The sequence below is a fragment of the Coenobita brevimanus genome, chromosome 28, assembly GCF_032717465.1.
Source record: "Coenobita brevimanus isolate Jiangsu-jjx chromosome 28, ASM3271746v2, whole genome shotgun sequence".
In the NCBI taxonomy this organism is placed as follows: Eukaryota; Metazoa; Arthropoda; class Malacostraca; order Decapoda; family Coenobitidae; genus Coenobita; species Coenobita brevimanus.
This window is the reverse complement of record NC_136981.1, coordinates 4,545,819-4,569,624: the sequence shown is the minus strand read 5'-3', so window position 1 is coordinate 4,569,624 and position 23,806 is coordinate 4,545,819. Positions and strand designations below refer to the sequence as shown.

At 43.9% G+C, this 23,806-nt stretch overlaps 1 protein-coding gene across 1 annotated transcript in view; it reads right to left on the bottom strand.

The window, feature by feature from the left end:
* Positions 1-466: 466 nt before the first annotated feature.
* Positions 467-23,806, bottom strand: part of LOC145394696 (protein Skeletor, isoforms B/C) — a 222,592-nt gene continuing 199,252 nt past the window's right edge. Inside the window, exons 8-17 of the mRNA XM_080268475.1 lie at positions 19,080-19,112; positions 10,991-11,148; positions 9,046-9,142; positions 8,302-8,542; positions 7,868-7,967; positions 6,641-6,731; positions 4,040-4,161; positions 3,414-3,544; positions 2,410-2,576; positions 467-650 (exon numbers count right to left, since the gene is read on the bottom strand). Coding sequence (XP_080124601.1) covers positions 471-650; positions 2,410-2,576; positions 3,414-3,544; positions 4,040-4,161; positions 6,641-6,731; positions 7,868-7,967; positions 8,302-8,542; positions 9,046-9,142; positions 10,991-11,148; positions 19,080-19,112 — 1,320 coding nt within the window. The 3' untranslated portion in view covers positions 467-470. The remainder of the gene's footprint in view (positions 651-2,409; positions 2,577-3,413; positions 3,545-4,039; positions 4,162-6,640; positions 6,732-7,867; positions 7,968-8,301; positions 8,543-9,045; positions 9,143-10,990; positions 11,149-19,079; positions 19,113-23,806) is intronic.

Below are 23,806 nucleotides of genomic sequence, written 5' to 3'. Positions count from 1 at the left end.
TAGAAAGAACACTCATCTCGTATGTCACAAAATCAACTATTTACATCACACTCCTCTGAAGTACAAAATAAATCTCTGGCATTCTCCAAGAGCCTCACATTTATATATATACCGTACTTGGGGTCCTATCCTGAGTGGCTTTGAAGATTTCGTAACGCCTTTTCCTTAGCGATTTATTCCGACAATTACACCTTAAATTTCTCTGGCTTTCTTATAAATAGATTTCTAATATTGATTTCCCTTGCTTTCGTAGCGTTGTCAAAAAGGATGAAAATTACTAACAGACAAAAATAAATCGCCAAAGACCAGGCATTACGCGATCACCAAAGCGACTAAAAATGCGGACATTAGACAGGAGCAACATGTCATCTCTGGGTAGTGGTAGTGGTAGTGGTGGTGGTGGTGGTGGTGGTAGCGCAAGGGGGATGGCGGTGGAGGGATCAGGAAGCGACTACGGGCGGGTGAGAGTTTCATCTGAGCGCCGGCAGGAGAGAAGAGGAGGAGACGTGGAGGAGCAGGAGGTGTAGGAGGAGGAGGTGCAGGGGATGGAGCGAGGATAGGCAGCTTCCACCGTTGCCACCTTCCCTTCTGGACTTGTAGCCATTGTTGACGACGTGTATCTTCCAGCCCATGTTTGGATGTCTGTAGCACTGCAACATTTTACAGGTAATATAAACATCTATATTAGTAATGCGTTAATGAAAATATAATACAATTTTTAACTCTAAAATATCACCTCATTATCCAAAAGGACTGTCATTTTCAAAATAATGAACTCTGTGTGACTGGCAGTGATAACCACTGATAAGTACTGCCATCTGTGTGGTTAAAAAGGTGAAGGTTTATATGTCAGCTTAACAGAAAATTGCAACCTCTTTATCTCATGGAGGTCCGGATGGCGCTGTTATATACTCATCATCAAAGTATGTATAGAACAATCTCAACCCTCCTAGCAAGACAGTCTTCTCCTCCCGCAAGATAATCTTCACGAGAACTTGTGCCACTTACGCCTCCAGGTACAGATGCGGCCTGGTTGCACGCTTCTTATTCTCACGACCCAACACTTTCATAGCCTTTAGTGATCTTTTGTCCACTCATTCAAGGATGCATTTGTTCCTCGCGCCTATTCAGTCACTTGGAAATGTAGCTTTGCTTACAGGTGGAAGATCGTAGAAGTGCGGTCCAGCCCTTGGCAGGTCAGAACCAACCCACTATTGCCTCCACCACTGCTAACACTGCTCAGTCCCTCACCATTAGCCCATAATCATGAGATCTGGCAATAACCAGTCTCATGCATGATCTGCCTCAGGGCCACTGAAATTCTAATGGAGTTTTCCTACTTATTCCACCCTACTGGTCAGTGTTGAGACCACCTCCGACATCTTGCTGGTAAACACTGACCCTCATGATCATATATCATCATCATCATCACATCACAGATCTGAGCCTTAAACACTAGCAGTATTTATCAGTCTCTTAGATTATGCGCCATTAACATAACACCAGTAGGATGTTGCATCCTCTCAGATGAAGGGAATCATTCCATCTATTATACATTCTACAATAGCCCCGGTTGCCTCTGCAGACTGGAAGAACGTAATTGACACATATATACAATAATGATGCTATATGCTGCAGATCTCCGAATCCAGGAAAACGTCACTAGAAAGTCGTTCCCAGATAATTAAGCAAGATAACCAAAAATCTAAAGAAAGCTACATTTTTACAGACTGTGCAAAACTTCTGATACTTTAAGACAATATATAATTTAATATTTTACCTGATAATTAACTGCCAAGTGTGTGTGTGTGTGTGTGTGTGTGTGTGTGTGTGTGTGTGTGTGTGTGTGTGTGTGTGTGTGTGTGTGTGTGTGTGTGTGTGTGTGTGTGTGTGTGTGTGTGTGTGTGTGTGTGTGTGTGTGTGTGTGTGTGTGTGTGTGTGTGTGTGTGTGTGTGTGTGTGTGTGTGTGTGTGTGTGTGTGTGTGTGTGTGTGTGTGTGTGTGTGTGTGTGTGTGTGTGTGTGTGTGTGTGTGTGTGTGTGTGTGTGTGTGTGTGTGTGTGTGTGTGTGTGTGTGTGTGTGTGTGTGTGTGTGTGTGTGTGTGTGTGTGTGTGTGTGTGTGTGTGTGTGTGTGTGTGTGTGTGTGTGTGTGTGTGTGTGTGTGTGTGTGTGTGTGTGTGTGTGTGTGTGTGTGTGTGTGTGTGTGTGTGTGTGTGTGTGTGTGTGTGTGTGTGTGTGTGTGTGTGTGTGTGTGTGTGTGTGTGTGTGTGTGTGTGTGTGTGTGTGTGTGTGTGTGTGTGTGTGTGTGTGTGTGTTTGTGTGTGTGTGTGTGTGTGTGTGTGTGTGTGTGTGTGTGTGTGTGTGTGTGTGTGTGTGTGTGTGTGTGTGTGTGTGTGTGTGTGTAAATTACCTGGTAGTACACAAGGTCGGGCGTGTCTTCATCCACCGTCCACACAAGGGAACCAGGTACTTTGTTGTCTTTGCAGTCAAGGTACAACGTCACGGTGTAATCCTCGAAGGTGTCGCTGCTTTCCCAGGTATCTTTACCCATGTGTTGCCACTTGCACAAACTCCCAACTGCATAAAAAAATATTTACAAGTGCAATGCTGTCTCTTAATCACATTCAATATTACTTTCAACCTGCCACTCTCAAAGGCTCCCAACTGTTTTAAAAGACGTATTGTATATTAAAACTACTAAAATACTTTCTCTTGATAACACAACTTCTAAGCTGTTCCCTGGACTTTGTTGTAACTTAAACACAATTCCAAACTGCATTAAAAGAATAATCATGTAAAAAAAGTGCAGTGCTATTTGATGACTATGCTGAATATTACTTTTAAGATATTACTTGTTGCCTACTCTATTGTCGTTAACACAGATTGGCAAATGCAGTAAAGGAATTATTTAAAACAACTGCCATTTTTACCTCTTGATCACCTTGACTATTATTTTAAGGCCATGGACTTACTGGCATCCGCACATACTCATAACTGCACTTTAATAATTTCAACATAGTACATTATCTTCAAGACGGTGTGTAGGGTATGACATAGCGCGTGCAGTATGGATCAGGATGGGTGGTGTGAGTGTGGAATTGCATTAGGTGGTGTGGAATGTGTGTGAGATGTGGAATAGTAGAACCCTATGAAGCGTGTGGGACAGTAAAGTATGTGGGATTTGAGATGTGGTGTGCACTGACACTATATGTGTTATAGGACAGTATGTGCAGTGTGGGAAGGTGGGGAAGTATGGGAGGTTATGGGCAGGACAGTGACATGTGGAACAGTATGCGTAATGTGGAACCATATGTGGGGCGTGGGGCAGTATGTTGAGATGCAGGAAAGTAGGATAGTATGTTGGGGGTGAGAAAGTATGTGGGGGTGCAGGGCAGGTAGGGGATGCCCACTCACCAGCTGTGGCTTCAGGCATGCCCATTTTGGAGAAGGTGACACCAGCATATATGGTCTCTTTCTCTTGCTCTTCACGTGTCTTCTCGCTAAAGCCGCCAACAGGAGAGTCAGTGATGTAGAATGGATGGTAACTGTAGCAGAAGGAGAAGATAATTAATTTTATGGCTAGCTTTATATTAATGTCGCAGTAGTATTAAGAGGGAGAAGAAATAGGTTCACACATTTACAGACCACCAGCAATCAGAAGGTCTGAAGCAAGGTGGGGGAATAATCAGATTGGCTGAGCTAACTTGCTAAAATTAAGTGTGTGTGATTAACACTTTTATAACCAAGAATAAGACAAGCCCGTATTTTTTTCTTAACTGACAAGAGGTCGAGCTGGCTGGATGAAAGTTGTGAGAAGAAGTGCATGATCAGGGATTTGGCACCGCTTTTTAACGTGACAGCGTCCGGATTGACTATATTGGATGCGTTTATGTGAAGATACAGAATGTGGCGAAAGTTTTTGGCGTATCAGACTGAGCCAGGATTCCGGACACTTGAATGATGAGTGAATGGAAACGTGGCTCATTGGATTGCTCTAGGCTCTATGTATAATCAAAATCCCACCACAGCCTCATCCTCACCTGGCCGTGTTGAGTGGGTCGTTTCCTCCGAAGACCTTGAAGTAGTAGGTCTGGCCGCGCTCCACAAAGATCTCAGGGATTAGCTTGCCATTGATCCACCACGCTATTTTCCAGAAGGATTTCTCTGTGTGAAGGGAAATTGTGGTTAATAGGTATACACAGATAGATAGATAGATAGACAGGTAGAGAGAGAGAGAGAGAGAGAGAGAGAGAGAGAGAGAGAGACGCATAATGGGAAACAAATGAGAAAGGAAAAACATACAGACAGATGAGAAGGATTAGTAGAACACACACACACACACACACACACACACACACACACACACACACACACACACACACACACACACACACACACACACACACACACACACACACACACAGTTTAAGCCAACGTTTACTGTAACAACCTTCTTAACCTAATAAATGTAGCAAGGATGGAAGTGGCTATATGTGTTATGTGGTGGTGTGGTGGTGTTGGTTGTGTGGCGTGGTGTGATGGTGTTGGTTGTGTGGTGAGCTGTGGTGTAGTGTGGTGTGGTGTGATGGCGTAATATGGTGTGGGTTGTGTGGTGGTGTGGGTTGTCTGGTGTGGTGTGTTGTGAGATGTATTGTGTAATGAAATATGGTGTGGCGTGGTGTTGTGCGGCATGAGATGTGTGGTGTGGAGAAATGTGGTGTGGCGTTGTGCGGTGAGATGTGGTGTGAAGATATGTGGTGTGGTGTAGTGTGGGTTGTGAGGTCTGACTGTTTGTGTGGGTGGTGTGGTGTGGTGACGCAGGTTCTGAGATGTGTATGTGTGATGTGGTACAATGGCATGATTTGTACAGTGTTCTTACAGTGACATAGATTAGTGTGATGTAGTGTATCGTACTGTAGTGAAGTACTGTGTATGGTGTGTGATGTTTAGTGTGGTGTGGTGTGTTATAGTGGTGTTGCTGCTTTTAGTGTGCAGATTTGAGATATGTGATTGGATGGGAGGAATTTTAGCTGAAAGAAGAGTAGAAACAACAACACACAGCAACATTAGTATGATTGAATGATGGTAAAACAAATGGAAAATTACAGCACAGCAAAAGAAAGATGACAGCAGAGGAAAAGGCTGCGGGGGAGATGAGTGTGTGTGTGTGTGTGTGTGTGTGTGTGTGTGTGTGTGTGTGTGTAATGATAGTAAAACAATCTGAGAAAAAGAGTAAAGCAAATGACAGCCGAGGAAGTATAAATACGTGGGTGTGGAGGACTCAGAGACGCGCGCGCATGTGTGTATTCGCTTGTCTATATCGGTAGGGGAAACCAAGTGTGACAAGAGCAGGCGGGGATAGGTATGAAGGGGTGTGGCTGGGTGTGAGAAGGCGGGACTGCGTGTAGCCGGAAAGGTTGGGGGGAGGGAGGGCTGGATGGTTGAGAGAAGTTGGAGCTGGGTGTGGTCTGGAAAGGTGTAGGACTGGATAGGTGTGGGGCGCGAATGGGTGTAGCCAGAAAGAGTGGGGTGGGGGGGTGAGAGTTGGCGGAGCTGGGTGTGGCCGAGAGACGTGTGGGGGTGTCTGGGGGGTGGGTGCGTGAGGGCGGAGTTGGGTGTGGTCTAGCAAGGTGTGAGGCCGGGAATGGGTGTGGCCGAGAGAGGTGTGGGGTGTGGGGGGTGCGAGTAGGCGGAGTTGGGTGTGGCCGTGAGAGGCGTGGGGGTGTATGTTCGAGAGGGCGGAGCTGGGTATGGTCTGGCAAGATGTGAGGCGGGACTGGGTGTGGCCGGTAGAGGTGTGGTGCGTAGGTGGGAAGGGCAAGGCCAGGTGAGAAGGGGAGAGGCTATACGTTGGCGAGACGGGCGGAGCTTGGCGCGCATGGGAGGAGAGGATGAGGTAAGGACGGGCCTGGAAAGGGGGTGAGGAGAGGTGGGGAAGTGATATACGAGAAAGTGAGGCCAGATGCAGCAGTACGACGTAGGCGCACCAGATATCTTGTTAACGTGGGGAGAGATGGAGAAGTGATGATGTATGTAAAGGCAGACGGAGCAACATATTTCAAAGGGTCAGAGGTGTAAAAGCAATTAGAACGAGACTTTTTCTACTGAGGCTACATTCTGACAATTAAATTTAGTTTTAGAGACGCCTTTGGCAATTAAGGAGTCAGGCTTGAAATGAAGCTCTGGTTCTAACGTTACCATATCATGTATCTTGAGTAGAAGAGTTTTACGAAAAGAGTGTTAAGCCAAGACAAATAATCTGCCTTTATTAAGTAACAAGCCTAAAGATATTGTTTTGCGTATCAACATTTCAAATCGACTGTATTCAAAACGAAATTCATCGCAACATCGAACTGCATATTAGTGTTTATTTCCCCATCAATACTACTGGATAAAAAGGGACACAGATAAAGGAGAGCCAAGACCCGTATTCTCGCTGGCACGGGAGATGGTGGCACCTCTTCCACCACGATATATTTTCCATTTTTACACATTTTTATTTTTTTTGTACACAAATGAAGCAAGCTATGTCGACACTAAAGATACATACCACAAATGAGAGCATCATCTTTACAAAAAATATGATAAATAGCTAAGAAAAATGTGTTACGAAGCCCACAATGCTGCCAGGAGTATGGCACTGAGAGGTACTTACTGGTGGTGGCGGAGTAGCCTCTCTCTCCCCCCGTCGGTCCGATGGTGGCTGTGAAATTCGTGACGGCTCGCAGAATCCTTAAAAAAAAAAAAAAAAAAAAAAAAATCACTTTAACTGGACAGAGATATTCATCCTTTTGTAGCCTATATCCCGTAGTTCAAAGGCAGAATAAGAAAATACTAAGGCTCTACATGCTTTCCCCGGCAATTCTTCGTGACTAGCACCACATTCAAGTGTAATCTCTTGTTACAGCACAGCATTCAAGATGAAGAGATGGAAATTCTACGTCTGTTTAGAGTGAACAAGGCAAAGGGTTCCATAACAGTATATTATTGTCAGAAATCGATTAACCCCATCATTACGGTGACATCTTTGTTCCGTTCACGCGACTGTTAAAAGTATTCGCCTTATGGCAGGAATTATAGTGAAGAGGTGAACGGTGGTTTTATTTTACCCTTCCATTTCAAAATCTCTCCTAACCTGAATAATAATGTTAGAAGTAGAAAAACTGGGTGGGAGAGAGGCACAGGTTAGAGCTTGAATTCCCCGTATTCTCTAATTTCTGGCTACACAGAACCCATCATCAGCTCTGTGTACCCGGAAATGTTAGAGAAAATAAAGAGATCAAGCTCTCTCTCTCTCTCTCTCTCTCTCTCTCTCTCTCTCTCTCTCTCTCTCTCAACATTTTCACTTGTCGCAAAGATCATCTACATGTCTGGAAGTAACAAGAAAAGAATAGAAAAAGTGATCGCAGCATGAAGAAGTTAATCCGGCTGCATTTGTTTATTTATTCATTTATCTATTTATTTATTTTACTTGACATTTCCCACAAGATTGACCCTAAGTATAAAAAATCTAAACAAGCAACTACCTCACCTAGCATGATTTTTTTTTTTTTTTTACACACAAGCACACCTGAAACCAAAAATCATCTCAGGTAATCATAAGCAAGTCTAAGGCCGGAATTCTCGTCGTTTAAGGAAGCTCCCTAACACCTCTTGCTAAGCGATTTATTTTGCTTATCACACCGTGCCGTCCTGTGTTACGTAAATCCTAAAATTACCATACCCTGCATAAATAAAGTACAAAATCATATTAACCAGCCGTATCCAAAAATAAGTCGGAAAGGAATAGGTGCTAGGGAGCTTCCTTAACCTACGAGAACACGAGCCTAAGGAATCTTATGCAATCTTAGAAAATCTCAAGACAATACCTTGGCTCCCAGGGTGTATATCTTGGCGCCTCCTTCTCCACCCCGACCCTTGGCGTACAGGTGTTGTCTCCCACGGCCCGGAAGTCAAGTACCACGTTGTCTGCAGGTGAGAAAAACTCTTAGGGCAAGGTTTGTGTTGGCTGTCATTTCCGTAACACCTTTCATTTAGCGATTTGTTTGTCATGTTATAAGCATCTCTCTCTGTCTCTGTTTTTCTGTCTCCCCTTTTCTCCCCCCCCCCCTCTCTCTCTCTCGCACGCACACACACACACACACACACACACACACACACACACACACACACACACACACACACACACACACACACTCACACTCACACACACACACACACACACACACACACACACACACACACACACACACACACACACACACTTTCTCCCCCCTTCCCCTCCCCCCCCTCTCTCTCTCACCTTTCGTCACAAATTCTTCGTGAAAGTGGGCCTCCTTGCGTGGATTGAGATGCCCTATGGCCGCCACGACCGTAATAGTTCCGTGGTACCGCGAAATGGGCAGGTCTAGGCGGTCGTTGGTCTGGTAGGGACGACTGAACGTGATGGTCGTGATCCCGTTGTTACGTTCGCCGCTGATCACTGAGGCGTCGTTCCTGCCGTTCACCTTCTCGTCCGGACACACGCCCTGGGTCCCGTCACACTGGGCCAGGAGGTAAGGGGTGGAAAGGTGTGATTATTGTTTGTCTTCCCCCCCTCCCTCCCTCTCTCTCGACGAAGATCCGTAACCTAGTTAGATAAGAGATTTGATTTGACTATTGCCCTGTTCTGTTCTCTCATTTTTGCCCTGGTCTGCCCTGCCCTACCCAATTTAACCCTATCTTGCCCTTCCCTACTCTACCCAGTCTAACCCTACCTGACCCTTCCCTACTGTACCCAGTCCAACCCGACCTTACCCTTCCCTTCCCTACTCTGCCACACTCTTCCCTGTCTTACCTTAACCTATCCTTCTCTGCCCTACCCTGCACTACCTTATCCTCCCCTTCGCTACCCAGCTCTACCATACCTTTCCCTAACCTTCCCTGTCCTTCCTTGCCCTGCCCAACCCTACCCTTTCCTATTCTACGTTACTATACTCTTCCCTGACTTACCCTGCCCTACCTTACCCTACCGTGCCCTGCCCTGCCCTGCCCTGCCCTGCCATACCTGTGACCTTGAAGTAACACTGTAGTCGATGGCGTGGAAGGATCCGTCATCACGATCATAGTAGGCCACCACCAGGTCACTGTTGAGCATCTCCGGTCTAGGGGAAGGGGAGGAAAGGGTCGATTATGGTAGAAATAGTAGGGGAAGAAGAGCTTGTGATGAGGAATAGTGGTTAGTGGGGGAAATGGTGAAGGGAGAGTGACACACACACACACACACACACACACACACACACACACACACACACACACACACACACACACACACACACACACACACACACACACACACACACACACACACACACACACACACACACACACACACACACACACACACACACACACACACACACACACACACACACACACACACACACACACACACACACACACACACACACACACACACACACACACACACACACACACACACACACACACACACACACACACACACACACACACACACACACACACACACACACACACACACACACACACACACACACACACACACACACACACACACACACACACACACACACACACACACACACACACACACACACACACACACACACACACACACACACACACACACACACACACACACACACACACACACACACACACACACACACACACACACACACACACACACACACACACACACACACACACACACACACACACACACACACACACACACACACACACACACACACACACACACACACACACACACACACACACACACACACACACACACACACACACACACACACACACACACACACACACACACACACACACACACACACACACACACACACACACACACACACACACACACACACACACACACACACACACACACACACACACACACACACACACACACACACACACACACACACACACACACACACACACACACACACACACACACACACACACACACACACACACACACACACACACACACACACACACACACACACACACACACACACACACACACACACACACACACACACACACACACACACACACACACACACACACACACACACACACACACACACACACACACACACACACACACACACACAGACCTGCTAAGTTTATAAAGGTTACTGCAGATGTACGGCTTATTATCTCAATATGTTAAGTCGTGTAAACGCATTAAATTTTTTAAACCCAGTAGAACTTTGCTGGCATGCCGTATATACAGATAGATTGAGAGACACAGAGATGATTAGACAGACAGATATACAGATGATAGAAAAATAGAAAGACATAATGGCAGAGGCAGACAGATGAAGATAGATGGATAGATACGTAGGTAGATGGACAGACAGACATCCAAAAGACAGACGGTAAAGAAACAGAGTAGCAAATTTATCAGTGATGTGCATAATCCCCTTATCTTAGTTTATCTTGTTGGCGGGGGAGGCGAGTGTTGCATGAAACTACTCCTTTCACTTTAACTTCTAATACTGTCTTCTCTCCATCTTGAATGCATTGTAGCAATAGATTAACACTAGAATATGAAACTAGTCATGAAGATGTGTTATGGAAAGGATGCATAGGCGTAGCACTAACTCATTCTACTACTGAACAGCATGAAATAACCAGCAAAAAGACGAAAATCTGGACCAAGTTAAGGTGGAAAGAGTATAGTATGTTGTGACATAGGATTGGCTTTGAATTCTTTAGCAGAGTGAGGGAGTGGGTTAGTGGGTGTGGCTTAGAACTGGCTTTGAATTCTTTATAGTGGTGGAGTGAGTTAGTGGGCGTGACTTTGGACTGACTTTGAATTCTTTGGAGTGAGGGAGTGATATTATGAGTATGACTTAGGAGTGGCTATGAATTCTTTAGTCAGAGTGAGGAAGTGAGTTAAAGTAGGCGAAGGAATGAGTAAGTATGGAGTTCTATCTTGCCTTTCACTGACGGGCGACACACCAAAGGCCACATATTGGTTCTCGTCCATGTGTGCGGTGAGGCGGACTTGTACTTCCTCCTTGTGCGCCTGCCACTCCACCTGCAGCTCCTCGCTCAGGTGTCGGCAGTTGTCAAATTCCGGGGAGCTGATGTGGGGCTGGTGACGGGCAGGACGGGAAGGGGTTGGGGTGGAGAGAGCAGCAGGGTAGCAAGTGGGGTTAGAGGTGAGGGGTGGGGGAGTACCAAAAGGAACAGCAGCAGTGAGGCGGCAGGAATAGCAACGGTAAAGGGACAGGAACAGCAACGGTACAGCACATCACCATCGACAAACGTGGCCAGTGGGACGGGGTAGCATCAGGAACGACAGTATGAAGAGAAACAGTAAAACATCGTGGATTTCAGTGGAGGGGCAGCACGGATCACATTGCACAGCAGACGTTCCAGCATCAAAGACATCAGTGTTCAAAGACGTGGGGGACGAGGAAACAGGAACATCCAAGAGGGCAGCGTAGAAAGAAAAAGAGAGTTAAACAGTTATTTTAGGTATAAGTGAGATCGTACTAATAACTAAATAGCTCATTAAGATGGAGTAATAAAGTCTGTAGATAATATTAACTCCTTAAAGACGATGATGTATTTCCTTTTATATTCTTGCTACCTCAAGACGATTTTCTTGAGCTGCAGAAAGATCCCTGGTACATCTATTCTAAAGGCCTCCCTGAAGCTGAATAAAATCGTCCAGTAGCAGCAATGATAAAATAAATACGTCACCGAATTGAAGGGGGTAAGGGAGATAAAACTACTTCAGCCATTTATCTGTTTCTTGGATAGTAAGGAACTCCACTACTAATCTCTGAAGCTAAACTAGATGAACGTGACTATGGAAACAATGCCTAAGTAAAGAATATATTCCTAGTACTTAACAGCGAGAGTCGGGAAGGGGAGAGAGAGAGAGAGAGAGAGAGAGAGAGAGAGAGAGAGAGAGAGAGAGAGAGAGAGAGAGAGAGAGAGAGAGAGGGTATTATAGGACACGAATGGAAAAAAAAAAAAGCATCGATAAATGAGCAATAGCTGATAAGACTCGTGTTCTCTTTAACATATAGACTTCACCTACCACCTTAAAGATTTAATGAATATTACACCCCAGTATTCTCTGGTATGTAGTATGTTCTTTAATAATACCGAAATATTTTTTATCAGTATACAGAAGAGGACATTAAGGTGTAATATGCAAAAATATACTGTGAGAGACATTAGCGAGTCTCTTTAAGCTGACGAGATTAGAGACCAGGTGAATGTACAGCAGATGTGGAGCTTCCTGGTGGATCTGCGTCGTTCCCTCCGGCGTCCACCACTCCACCTTACTTACCCCGGCGACGCAGGTGGCTGCGGCGAGGCAGGCGAGAAGGTAGGGTGGATGGAGACGCCCGTGGGTTGAGGGGGCCCCCTCGACTTAGGCAGTGGCTGAGGTTAATTTGGCTAGCTTACCGGAAGCCAGGAGGAAGGCAGGGTGGGCGAAGAGGAGCAGGCGGATTGGGTGCAGAGAAAGAGGAGTAGGCGAATAGGGTGCAGAGAAAGAGTGGGCGAATAGGGTGCAGAAAAAGAGGAGCGGGTGCTGAGGAATAAAAAGCGGTGAGAGGGAAAAATGGAAGAAGAATGCGCAAGGAAGAGAAGCGAAAGAGAGGAAGGATGAGAGAATAGAAGAAGGGAGTGCAGAGAAAGAGAAGTATGTGTGCCGAGGAATACAAGCGGTAGGAGGGAGAGATGGAAGAAGGATACTCGAGGAACAGAAGCAGCAGGAAGGAAGGAGGGGAAGGAAGGGGATAAGAATGGGACAAAAGAAGAAGAGGATGCAAGGAAGATAAGCAGTAAAACCGAGGCGAAGCAATTGCAAGGACAGGGGAAGGCAATACACAGGTGCATAGCAAATTGAATGAGTAAGCAAGGACTCCAGGAAAATCTAACCCACTGGTGAAAGTACAAGGACGAAAAGACCAACCCAAGACACGCAAATAAAAGACGGGGATTATAATATTTCACCATGCAAGACAGAAATGGGATACAGGTCGACGAACTGTGCCCGAGGACGCCTTTTTTCATTCTGTTCTAATTAACACCAGACGATTTTATTCATCTGACGCATGCACCTTGTGGGAGGAGGGGGGGAGTCCATGAAGGCTGTATCTAAGACTTAGAATTTTAAAAGTCTATCCTAAGGTGATACTACGATCTGGAGCGGGCAGGAATAGAATTTAGGTTATCGGATTGGAAGGGGTTAACCCACCTAAGTACAATGTGTATTTTTACACTTGCACTCGCGAAGCGAGAGCGGGGTACTGCTTAACTCGATGCACGCACGCGTGTGTGAAAGAAGATAACTCAGTTCTAATTCGATTTTAACCAAACTTGGTGAAAAGGATGAGGGTCAGCCTATTGATTTAGAGGACAATCAGTCAAAGGGCAAGGTCTCAGGACTAGGTCAAAGTGTGCCCCGTGTCTGTGTGTGATCGGCATGGCTAAAACAGCCTTGATCTGATCTGGACTCACCATGGCGGCAGGGATGAGGATAAGCCAGGGGGTTGACCTACTGTTTTTGAGAACAAGAGGTCCGGGATCAAGGCCTCATAGCGGGATCAACCTAAATGATATCTATAGGGATTTAAAGGCAAGGATAAAGGGATTCTACCAGTATTGTGAGAAGTCAGTGGACAAGATTATTAGGTGCTGTAAGGTCAAAATCAGATGGGAGGCTTAGTTCATATAGTTTTGATTCGTTTGAGCCAAAGTTGATGGAAGGGTTTAGGGTCAATCAAGAATGAAGTATTTCTATTCCAAGGGTAACTGGTCGAAGGTCAAGGTGACAGGGCAGTATCAAATGTACGACCCTTAAGTACTACAAGGGCGCTTTTTTTAACACCAAGAATTAAAGACTGATATCCTTCTCTGGCTGAAGGAGTTTAAGTAGGGGTATACAGGCAAAAAATAAGTCGCTGAGAAAGAGCTGTTACGAAAATAAGACACCCCTTCACTACGGGAGGAGGTGGAGGGGTTTAGGTAGGGGTATTCAGGCAAAAAGTAAGTCGCTGAGAAAGATATGTTACGAAATTAAGACACCCCTTCATTACGGGAGAAGGTCAAGGCTGCATGGCTAACTTGAATCCTCTTCAGTCTGGGAACATATTTTTTTTTGTTATTCTTGCTGCCTCCAGACGATTTTATTGAAAGGGCTAATGAGGGTTTTAAAATTTTTTGACTCGAAAATGTCTCTCCTTAAGATGAACGAAATCGTCTGGTAAAAGGCGACACCTGATTCTAGTGGCAAGCCCCTTCAATGCATATTTTTTTTGCACTATAATCTCCCTATCTCCAGACGATTTTATTCAGAGGATTTCCGAACAAGGGGGGAAGAGGATGGGGGGGAAGGTGGTACATAAAGCTTTCAGTAGAGGGCGTAGATACAGCCTTCATTCATTTCCACGGGGAGGGGGAGTAGATCAATCCTTCAGTAGAGTTAATAAATACAGGTTTCATTCATTTCTACACCACGGGGCCTTTTTTCGAACCTGAATAAAGTGACTCGCAGTAGCAAGAATTAAATCAGAGTGGAGTTTTAAGTTTGAGGGAATTAATAAAGCAATCTCATCAAAGAGTTAAAAATATATACACAAGGAGTGTCAATAATTTCATAATAAGGACACCAATTATATATAAATTTTTGCAGCTCCCAGACGATTTACTTCAGCCTAAGGGAGCACCATAATTACAAAGGATTTATTGAAGGCTATAATAAACCCCTCCAGCTCAAGAAGTCGGTCTTAAGCCTAATATAATCGTACTGAACGGGTTAATCTCTTTACTACGATTATTTTCTTTATTCTTGCATTACTAAACGACTTTGTTCAATTTCGAAAACTTGAGGGGTTAGACAGAGCCTTCACTAACCCCTTCACTACGAGGGGAAAGTTGAATAATTTGACTATGGTAGAGCAAAATGAAAATAGACGTCCTCAGGCGGATTGGGTTAACTACTACATTAAGTAAAATCACATGAGCAGAAAATTAGTAATAATAATAATAATAATGATAATGATAATAATAATAATAATAATAATAATAATAATAATAATAATAATAATAATAATAATAATAATAATAATAATAATAATAATAATAAAACTCTGAGGCGAACGAGGATATTATGCTAAAAATTAAACACGGCAGGAAAAGTTTCAGATGCATGCAAAGACGACCCTCCAGTGACTACAGATATACAGTATACATACCTAAAAAATGGCCATGCTTGTAGTGATAAAACACACACATAAGAAAACACACTTTGGGATGGTAGTCAATAAAGCTAAATCAAATAAAATTTAATGCTTTACAACATTTTTCACAAAGGGTAGGAACTTGGACAACATGGCGGACAAACCTTGGTACTAAAATAAACGAAATATAATAATAATATGTAGTATGGACTTTAGGTAGCATGAGATTTGGGTGAGGGTTGGGGTGGAGGGACTACTTCTGATTATATATGTTGAAAAAAAAAAATAACACTAGGACACTGGCTAAGAAAAACTAAGGGAATGAATTTTGAGGAAACACGGAAGAATTATTTAAGGAGGAAAGAGCAAATGCGTGGGGGGAGGTGGAGAACACAGTGGGTGTGGTTGTAGCATGAGCGAAAGAATGGATCTGACTGAGAGGTGGGACTGAAAAGAAAATGCGGGGAGGGGGACATTGAAAGAGTGAGGACGAGCTGGTAGGTGTGTGTGTGTGTGTGTGTGTGTGTGTGTGTGTGTGTGTGTGTGTGTGTGTGTGTGTGTGTGTGTGTGTGTGTGTGTGTGTGTGTGTGTGTGTGTGTGTGTGTGTGTGTGTGTGTGTGTGTGTGTGTGCGTGCGTGCGTGCGTGCGTGCGTGTGTGTGTGTGTGTGTGTGTGTGTGTGTGTGTGTGTGTGTGTGTGTGTGTGTGTGTGTGTGTGTGTGTGTGTGTGTGTGTGTGTGTGTGTGTGTGTGTGTGTGTGTGTGTGTGTGTGTGTGTGTGTGTGTGTGTGTGTGTGTGTGTGTGTGTGTGTGTGTGTGTGTGTGTGTGTGTGTGTGTGTGTGTGTGTGTGTGTGTGTGTGTGTGTGTGTGTTGACCAATGGTGAGTGAGGGATGGCTGACTGAAAGGGTGAGTGAGAGTAGGAGATTAATTGAAAGAGTGAGCGAGGGGGCATTTGTTAGTGTAGGTGGGGGGAGGGGGGCAGAATGAAAGAATGAGTGAGAAGTGGATGTCAGTAGTGTGGGAGGGGAATGGCAGTGATAACAAAGCAGCACAAAGCAGCTTTTGCAAAGAAGGATCAAGAGACACAGGCTTTGCATTAGCACAATTATTTATTCACGTAAATGCTTAAAACATTACTATCTTCAAGGTAGGTTCATTGAAATGCTCAAAACATTAGTGCCTTCAGGGTAAGTGATTTTATATACCTAGAGCAGTAGTATCTTCAAGGGGCAAGCTGAAATATAAACAACTGATTCACCACAGACTTTGTATATAGTCATTTAAATCTTCAAAAAATTACTATCTTCAGGGGGATGCTGAAACATAAGAAAAACTGATTCACTGCGTCTATTACACTACTGCCACAACCATTCTTCCTGATTATATTGAGTGTGAGAGCCCTAGACCAGAGGAGAATCAACTTTGGAGCCACATGGTTAAACTGGATGGGAGCAGAATGAAAAGAAACAGCTTCAGCTTTTTGTTTCTCTAACTTTTCAGACTACATAGAACCAATCCTCCGTCCTTGAAGTCCAAAACGTTAAAGAAATAAAGAAGTCAAGCATTTCCTATTTTCCTAGGACCAAGTAGCTAAACTGGGTGGGAGGAAAATAACAGAGAGCAGATTCATTGACTCACTTAGGTTTCGAAGCCCAAGTAACCCATTCTCAGTCCTGTGTAGTTGATTAGTTTCATTTCTTTTCTCTACCTATATAGAACCTGTTCGTAGTTCTATGTAGCCAAAGCAATTTCAGTTCTTTTTCTAACGTTTCCAACCACAAAGAGCCTATCCTCAGTTCTTTGTAGTTGAACCAGCATAGGTTCTTTGTTTCTGAAACGTTTTGAACCACAGGAACTAATCTTCAGTCCTATGAAGGCCAAACATTCAGGGACTTGAAGATTCGGAGTTTTTCCCGCGTTTTCCTTCCCTCCCAATGTATCCACCATAGGGTCAGTCACTAAAGGGCCATTACTATGAGAGTATCGCACTATACATCTACTCTGGCTCACTTGCACATCATCTTCTCTGACTTATACATCCTTTGCAGTCCAGCATAATACTGTTTAATGTTCTATGAGTAAAGCATAATAATAAGACACATTAACTGACAGAAATATGGGGAGCTCCGAAACATACATAGTGGCTGTTCATTCTTCAGATTAACTCCTTTACAACGATGGCGTCTCCTCTAGTTTACTTTTACTACCTCCAGACAGTTCCATCCAGCTTATGAGAGACTTTCTGTGCTGGAGGGGTTGGATACAGTCTTCCGTAACCCCTTCAGTACGAGAGACGTTTCCAAAGCTGAATACGGTCGTTTAGAAGTAGCAAAAATAAGCTTCAGTAAGACATCATCGTAGCCAAGGGTTTGAAATGGTACCTTATACAGCCTTTCAGTTGCTTAAGTGGTTTATTGATATTTATACATTTCATCTAGCTTTAGCTGCGACAAGAGGATCTACCTAGTCTCTGTTTCACGGTTCTGTGCGATGCTGTGGTGAGGAACAATTATTGTATTTGTGCTGTGGACACCGCCTTTCAGCCACTTACAAATGGCAGTCTTGTCGCAGCTAGGCAAATAATATGATATCATTCAAAACAGTAGTTAGCAGATTAGGAGGCTATAGTTACATGAAGTGAATGATTTGTTTCACGTGTTTGCGCTGACGGTGCGAAATCTATATATAATTTCGCCAAAACTACATAATCCTTAGGTCTACGATTAATTCACCAAGCCTCCGCAATAAGTCAATGAAGGCTTCCCATGAACTGATGAATGCTGTTTTGCGCACTTTGACAATAATGGGAGAACAAACCTACCCTAACACAGAGGGATGATTTAAAAAATGAAAGTTATAGGGTCCAGATAAAAAAGTAAGTCATGAGAGAAGGTTGGGAGGGAGATATGAGAAAGAGAGAGAATGAGACAAGAAAGTATGAGACGTGATAGAGAGGAAAGTAAAAGGCGACATGAGAGAAAGAGCAGGAGATATGAAAGACTGTGAGGAAAGTATCAGAAAAAGAACTTGAATTAGGAGAAAGTGGGCAACAAGAGATACTGAAAGGAAAGTAGGGAAAGAAATAAGAGAGAGAGAGAGGAAGGTGAGAAGGGGCGTTACAGAGCTAGGAAGCAGCTGGCAAGGGAGAGGGGGGCAGAGAGGGCAGCTAGGATGAGGGCAGGCAGGATGAGGGCTATAAGGTGGTGGTGGTGTGAGGTTGAGGCCCCACTTGTGTTGGCGTCAGAATCGGGGCCAAACCCGGTGTTAGAGCCGGCCTGGGGGGGGAGACCAGAGGCGAAGTCAGTCGAGGCACCAGCGAGGGAGGAAGAGGAGGAGGAATGGGGGTTAGACATCTCGTCCTCGCCCTGGCTGGTCTCGTACGTGTCTCGGTCGTCTCCGCTATACGCCTCCACCACCTCTTCAAGCTGAGTGAGTCGGCAACCAAAGGGGTGTAGTAGGTCAGAGGGAGGCCAGTGACAACCAAGGCGTGTGGATAAACTGAACATATATATAAAAATACCGGCAACCAATGGCGTGTAAATAACAGAAACTTAAAAAAATAATATACCAGCAACCAAAATGAAGCCTACGAGTACCAAAGAGTGACGATGGTGGATGTGCCGTGTGGCGGGCATGCTCCGTGCACACACAGACAACAGTAGAAGTAGAAAAAGTAGTAGTAGTAGTAACATCGGGCTGTCGCAAAAGATAATGGGTTAGCAAAATAAATAATTAATAAACAATTAGGAAATGAAAACAAAAATAAACACAATTATCAAGCCGCATGCGCACTGGACGGCGTGTGGGGATTGACAACTTACTTGGCCCGTCTCGGTCACGTACCACCAGTGGGGCTGCGAACAAAGAAGCCACGTAAGACGGTGCTGAGCTGCTGCTGCCTCTGACGGGGAGCTCAGGGCCCGGATTCACAGACAAACTTTAGGATCAACTGCCCCTCGTAACTATGATTTGTTTTTGCAGGAAGAAGGACCATGGGAACTGTTGCATGTTCTAGTAAAACAAACTTAAAATCAAATGTTTCCCGTAACTCAGTAAAAATCATTTCCATTTGTGGGTATCATTCTTCCATTTGGGCATTTCACTCCACTGAAATCAAGGGAAAGGGAAAATATAGAATTTTTCACGTTTGTCTTGATCTTTCTGCAAAAACAAATGTTCGTTACGAGAGGAAAATAATAATGTGCTATTGTCATGTTCTGTTCTTGGAAGAAGGGCAAGAAAAGGACAGTGCAGACTCTTCCCACGTCTCTTATTCGTCTTGTTGCATATGAAACTTTGAGTTACGAGAGGGAATTGATCACAAGTTTGTTTGTGCATTCGGGCTGTCGTGAAGCTGGAAACAGTGCTCAACCCGCTGACATTAACACCAATAAAGACATCAATACTAAGACTTTACCTCATCAGCTTTACTTATAGAAATCTTGTTTTTTTCAAGGCCTGTATATGTTCATCAGCGAATCCCTTGAAGCCGGGTGACGTACTTTTTAGCTAATTCTTGCTGCTACCAGGAAATCAACACAACTTTGGAGAGGCTTTTAATACTGAAAGGATTTACTAATGCTGTATCTAACCCTTCTAGCCAGAATACTCGGTCCTAAGCTGGATAAATGTCAGATGATGGCAAGGATAAAATTAAAAAAAGGAGAATCCCAGGTTCCAGTGGTCAAGAAGACTCCCTAACATCTCTTCCATACCAGTTTTTATTTATAGAGGACAAGTTACTACTATCTTGTATTGCAGCGTCTACATTAGAAAAAATTAAAGGAAATATTATACAGAGTAATATGCAAATAACCTCCTCAATTGGTGATGTATCCTATTGTTATATTCTTGCTAGGAAGAGGTGCAAGGAAGCCTCCGACGTCAACCAGAACACGTCCTTAGGATCCAATAGGCTTATCCTCTTCATTCCAAAGAGGCATCAATTTAATCATTATTCTTGCCATCTCCCAAAGATTTAATTCAACTCAGGACAGACTTTTCGAACTGGAGAGTTGGTACAGCCTTCAGTAACTCTTTCATTGCCAGGGAACTCTTAAATTGAACTACAAAAGCAGGTCATCATACTGAAAGGGTTAGCATTTTTCCTGAGATACTATTACAGCCAATTATAATATGTCTGAGTGAAATTCCACCTGGCATAGTTAATTTTTGAATTGTTTGATGTTCTTTAGATCCTGACAGGTTCGAAACTGGAAAGGAAATATTGACCCGAACTGTACCTTGGGACTGATAAAATTCCCTCCCAAACCTAAAAACATTATGCGGGTTGAGCACTGACACTGGCTTCACCAGTTCTTTACTAGCGTTCACTAGAGGTACTTAACTTCTAGCCTAATGTAAGTGTGAAAGAGATCCACTAAAAACATATCAAAACCAGGTAAAATTTACAGTAACAGTAAAGTTAAATAATAATGGAGAACAAAACGGCCACAACTCAGAGTGACAAGTCAGGCCTAAGGAACTCATGACAGCTACTTAGAATAAAATATAACAATGGATAAACTTAACAAAATCTGTATTCTGTTTCTACTTAACCAGCGGCGCCAGCAGAGACACCTAGCGGCCGCGTCTGTAAGGTGTCACTGGGGATCATGCAGTCCAGTATAGAGATGAAGTGACGCACGTCAACCAAAATAAGTCATAGCACATTTGTAAGAGGGAGAAGAGCTTAAGATCAGATTACATTTCTAACAGGATGAAGAGCTTAAGATCAGATTACATTTCTAACAGGATGAAGAGCTTAAAACGAGAAGCATCAACCAAATAAGAGCCACAAGAGTTTCATAGGAGGAGGAGGAGAATCAAACGTGAAGCGTCATTCAAAACTACAGCCATGGCACTTTCATCAGAGGATGTGACCAAATGTGAAAATACGTCCACCAGTACATAAGGCATACGGTATGGAAAGTTTGTAGAGGCCATTGAGAGCGAAATGGTAAGCGTCACCCAAAACAGAGGAAACCATAATAATTTGTAGGAGGAAAACTGACAATGTGAAATACTGACCAAAACAAAAATGCTGTGCAACTATCACTGAAGAAGGAACCGCTTACTATGTAAAGTGCCAATCAAACTCAGAGCCATGGTACTTTCATAGGAGGAGGTTGAAATATAAAATGTGAAGCATTAACCATAATATGGGCTAGGGGACAACGTAAAGGGATGAGGAAGAGGAAAAGTTCAAAATGTAAAGCATCATTTGAAACAAAATCACCACGGCAGAGACCAGATATGATGCATCAAATAAATCACATCCATGGGATTTTCGCAGAGGGAGGAACAGAAAAAACTGTTAAGTGTGTGAATTAAAAAAAAAAAAAAAGTAAAATGAAAACTTCATCGACGGAGAATAGATTAAAATGTGAAGCATAAACCAAAACAAAAGCCATGAGACTTTTTGGGGAGAGGAAAAAGAAAGAGAGCAAAATGTGAAGCACCACAAGCAACCACAAAAGAGAGCCATGGAGATCTGTAAGAGGAGAGGAAGGAGGAGGAGTAGGAGGAGGAGGTACAGATGAAAATGTTTAAACCGAGTTCATCACAGTCCTTAACTGTTGAGGTGGTGTCCCTGTAGGTTACATTCCACAGATATAACATTAAAGGAAGAGAAAGGCAAGGCGGAAGGGCAAGGAGGTAAATAATGAGCTCCACACACTCTTGGATATGATGTCGGCTACGGCTGGTGCTGCTCCAGATGGGACGAGGTAAGTAAGAGTCAGTATGGTTAGAAATATAGAACTGTACAGTACAGGCCAAAGGATTATGCGCGAATGGCCAATGGAAAATGCGTTTTCAAAAATCTCTTAACCTCTCTCTTACCTGTTGCTGTTGATTAAGGGAGGCTTACGTACATCTGGAAGCACTAAGCAGCTCGAACTATGCAAGGGAAGCAATGCTGTCCATCCCCAGTTCCCCTTTCCCTCTGCCCTGCACAGCGGGAACTTGTTCATACATCGACATCTTTCTGGCACTCAGTGACGGATATTTATCGGACTGTCTGTGCCAATGTGTGTTCACTTCGGGTTTGAATTTGAAAAAAAAAATAATAATAAGGTTGTCAGGGAACAAATATCTGACTACACAGTACCAAGAAATCTATTTGTCATTTTCCTTCAGGTTTTTGGCAGAGATATATGGATTTATATGAACTATACTCGATTTTTTTTCCAGTTGACTATCCACTTTCGTGAATGTGGCACCTGTGCACTCCTGCCGCGTGATTTGATGGTTTCAGTTTCATACCTGAAGTATCATATTTAAGAAAAACAGTTGTACCTTATATGCCAATTCTCATAAATGCTGTTTTTCATTGTCACTGTACTATACAAACAGACATGAAACGAGTATGCACATGTGCTTCACCCAAACGGACAATGAATTTGAGGAAGTTGAATCTGAAGTGAAATATTTATTGTTGTAAAAGGTACAGATAGTCTTCTTGTAGACATATTTCATAATATCTCGGAAAGATGGCATTAACCTTTTAATTGCTCTGCATGCAGTTTAGGATGCAAATAAAAGTAATCCATATAGGCTGGGAAGCTCATATCACAGGACAGGTAGGTGAGTGACTGCTTGTACCAGGCTGAGACCTTCAGTCTGGATTATCTGTGACGTCATGCGCAGACGGAGACACGTTTTTGCTCCCCACTCCCCCGGTGTGAAACTACGTCATATTCTCTTTACCTTGATATAACCAATGGTTCCAGTGGGTACGGGCTGGTGCAAACGAAAACTTATTTGGATTACAGTGATGCAGAGTTCAGCTCGCACTCGCCTGCAGTGACAAGCATTTGGTGTGGATGTGACCTTCACTTGGCACCTTTCCCTGCGTTAGTGTTGCCATGCCACAACCAACTTTGATTTATATTGTATCTAAACCTGAACTCAATGCACACACAAAGACAACTTCCCATCTTGGAGCAGGGAGGAGGGGAAACCATGATGGGATATCACTGCTGCCCTTTTGTATGTCGGACTCCTTAGCGCTGTCAGTTGTTCACAAGCCTTCATCAATTGACTGCAGCAGGTTTGGTCGCATCCACACCAAATGCTTGCAGGCATGGGTTGATGCGGGCGGGAGTTTTAGTCCACTGAACTCCCCAAAAGTGGCCCCAGTGGATGAAGGAGGGTGCATGGGAGAACCTTTATGGGTTCCAGTGATGCACAACTCCACCCGCACAAGCAAGTCTTTAGTGTGGACGCTGCCTTAGGCAGGGGAGGAAGCAATTTTTGAAAATTATTATGCATTGGCCGCTTCCACAAAATCCTTCTGCCTGTACTAGACCTTACGACCATATGCTTCAAACTCAAATCGTGGAGAGGAAGTCAAGCCCCTGTATTTTACTAAATTTTATGAAATGCCCATACAGCAGTTGATAGATTTGATCCCACATTACGCAGTGCAATTAGAGACGATAACGACAGACCAGGCATGTTCTATCAACCTCATGTGATTTAGTTTTTGCATTCCTCTTCACAGTTCAAGTTTTCAACATACAGTAGATAGCACTCAGAAACTCAG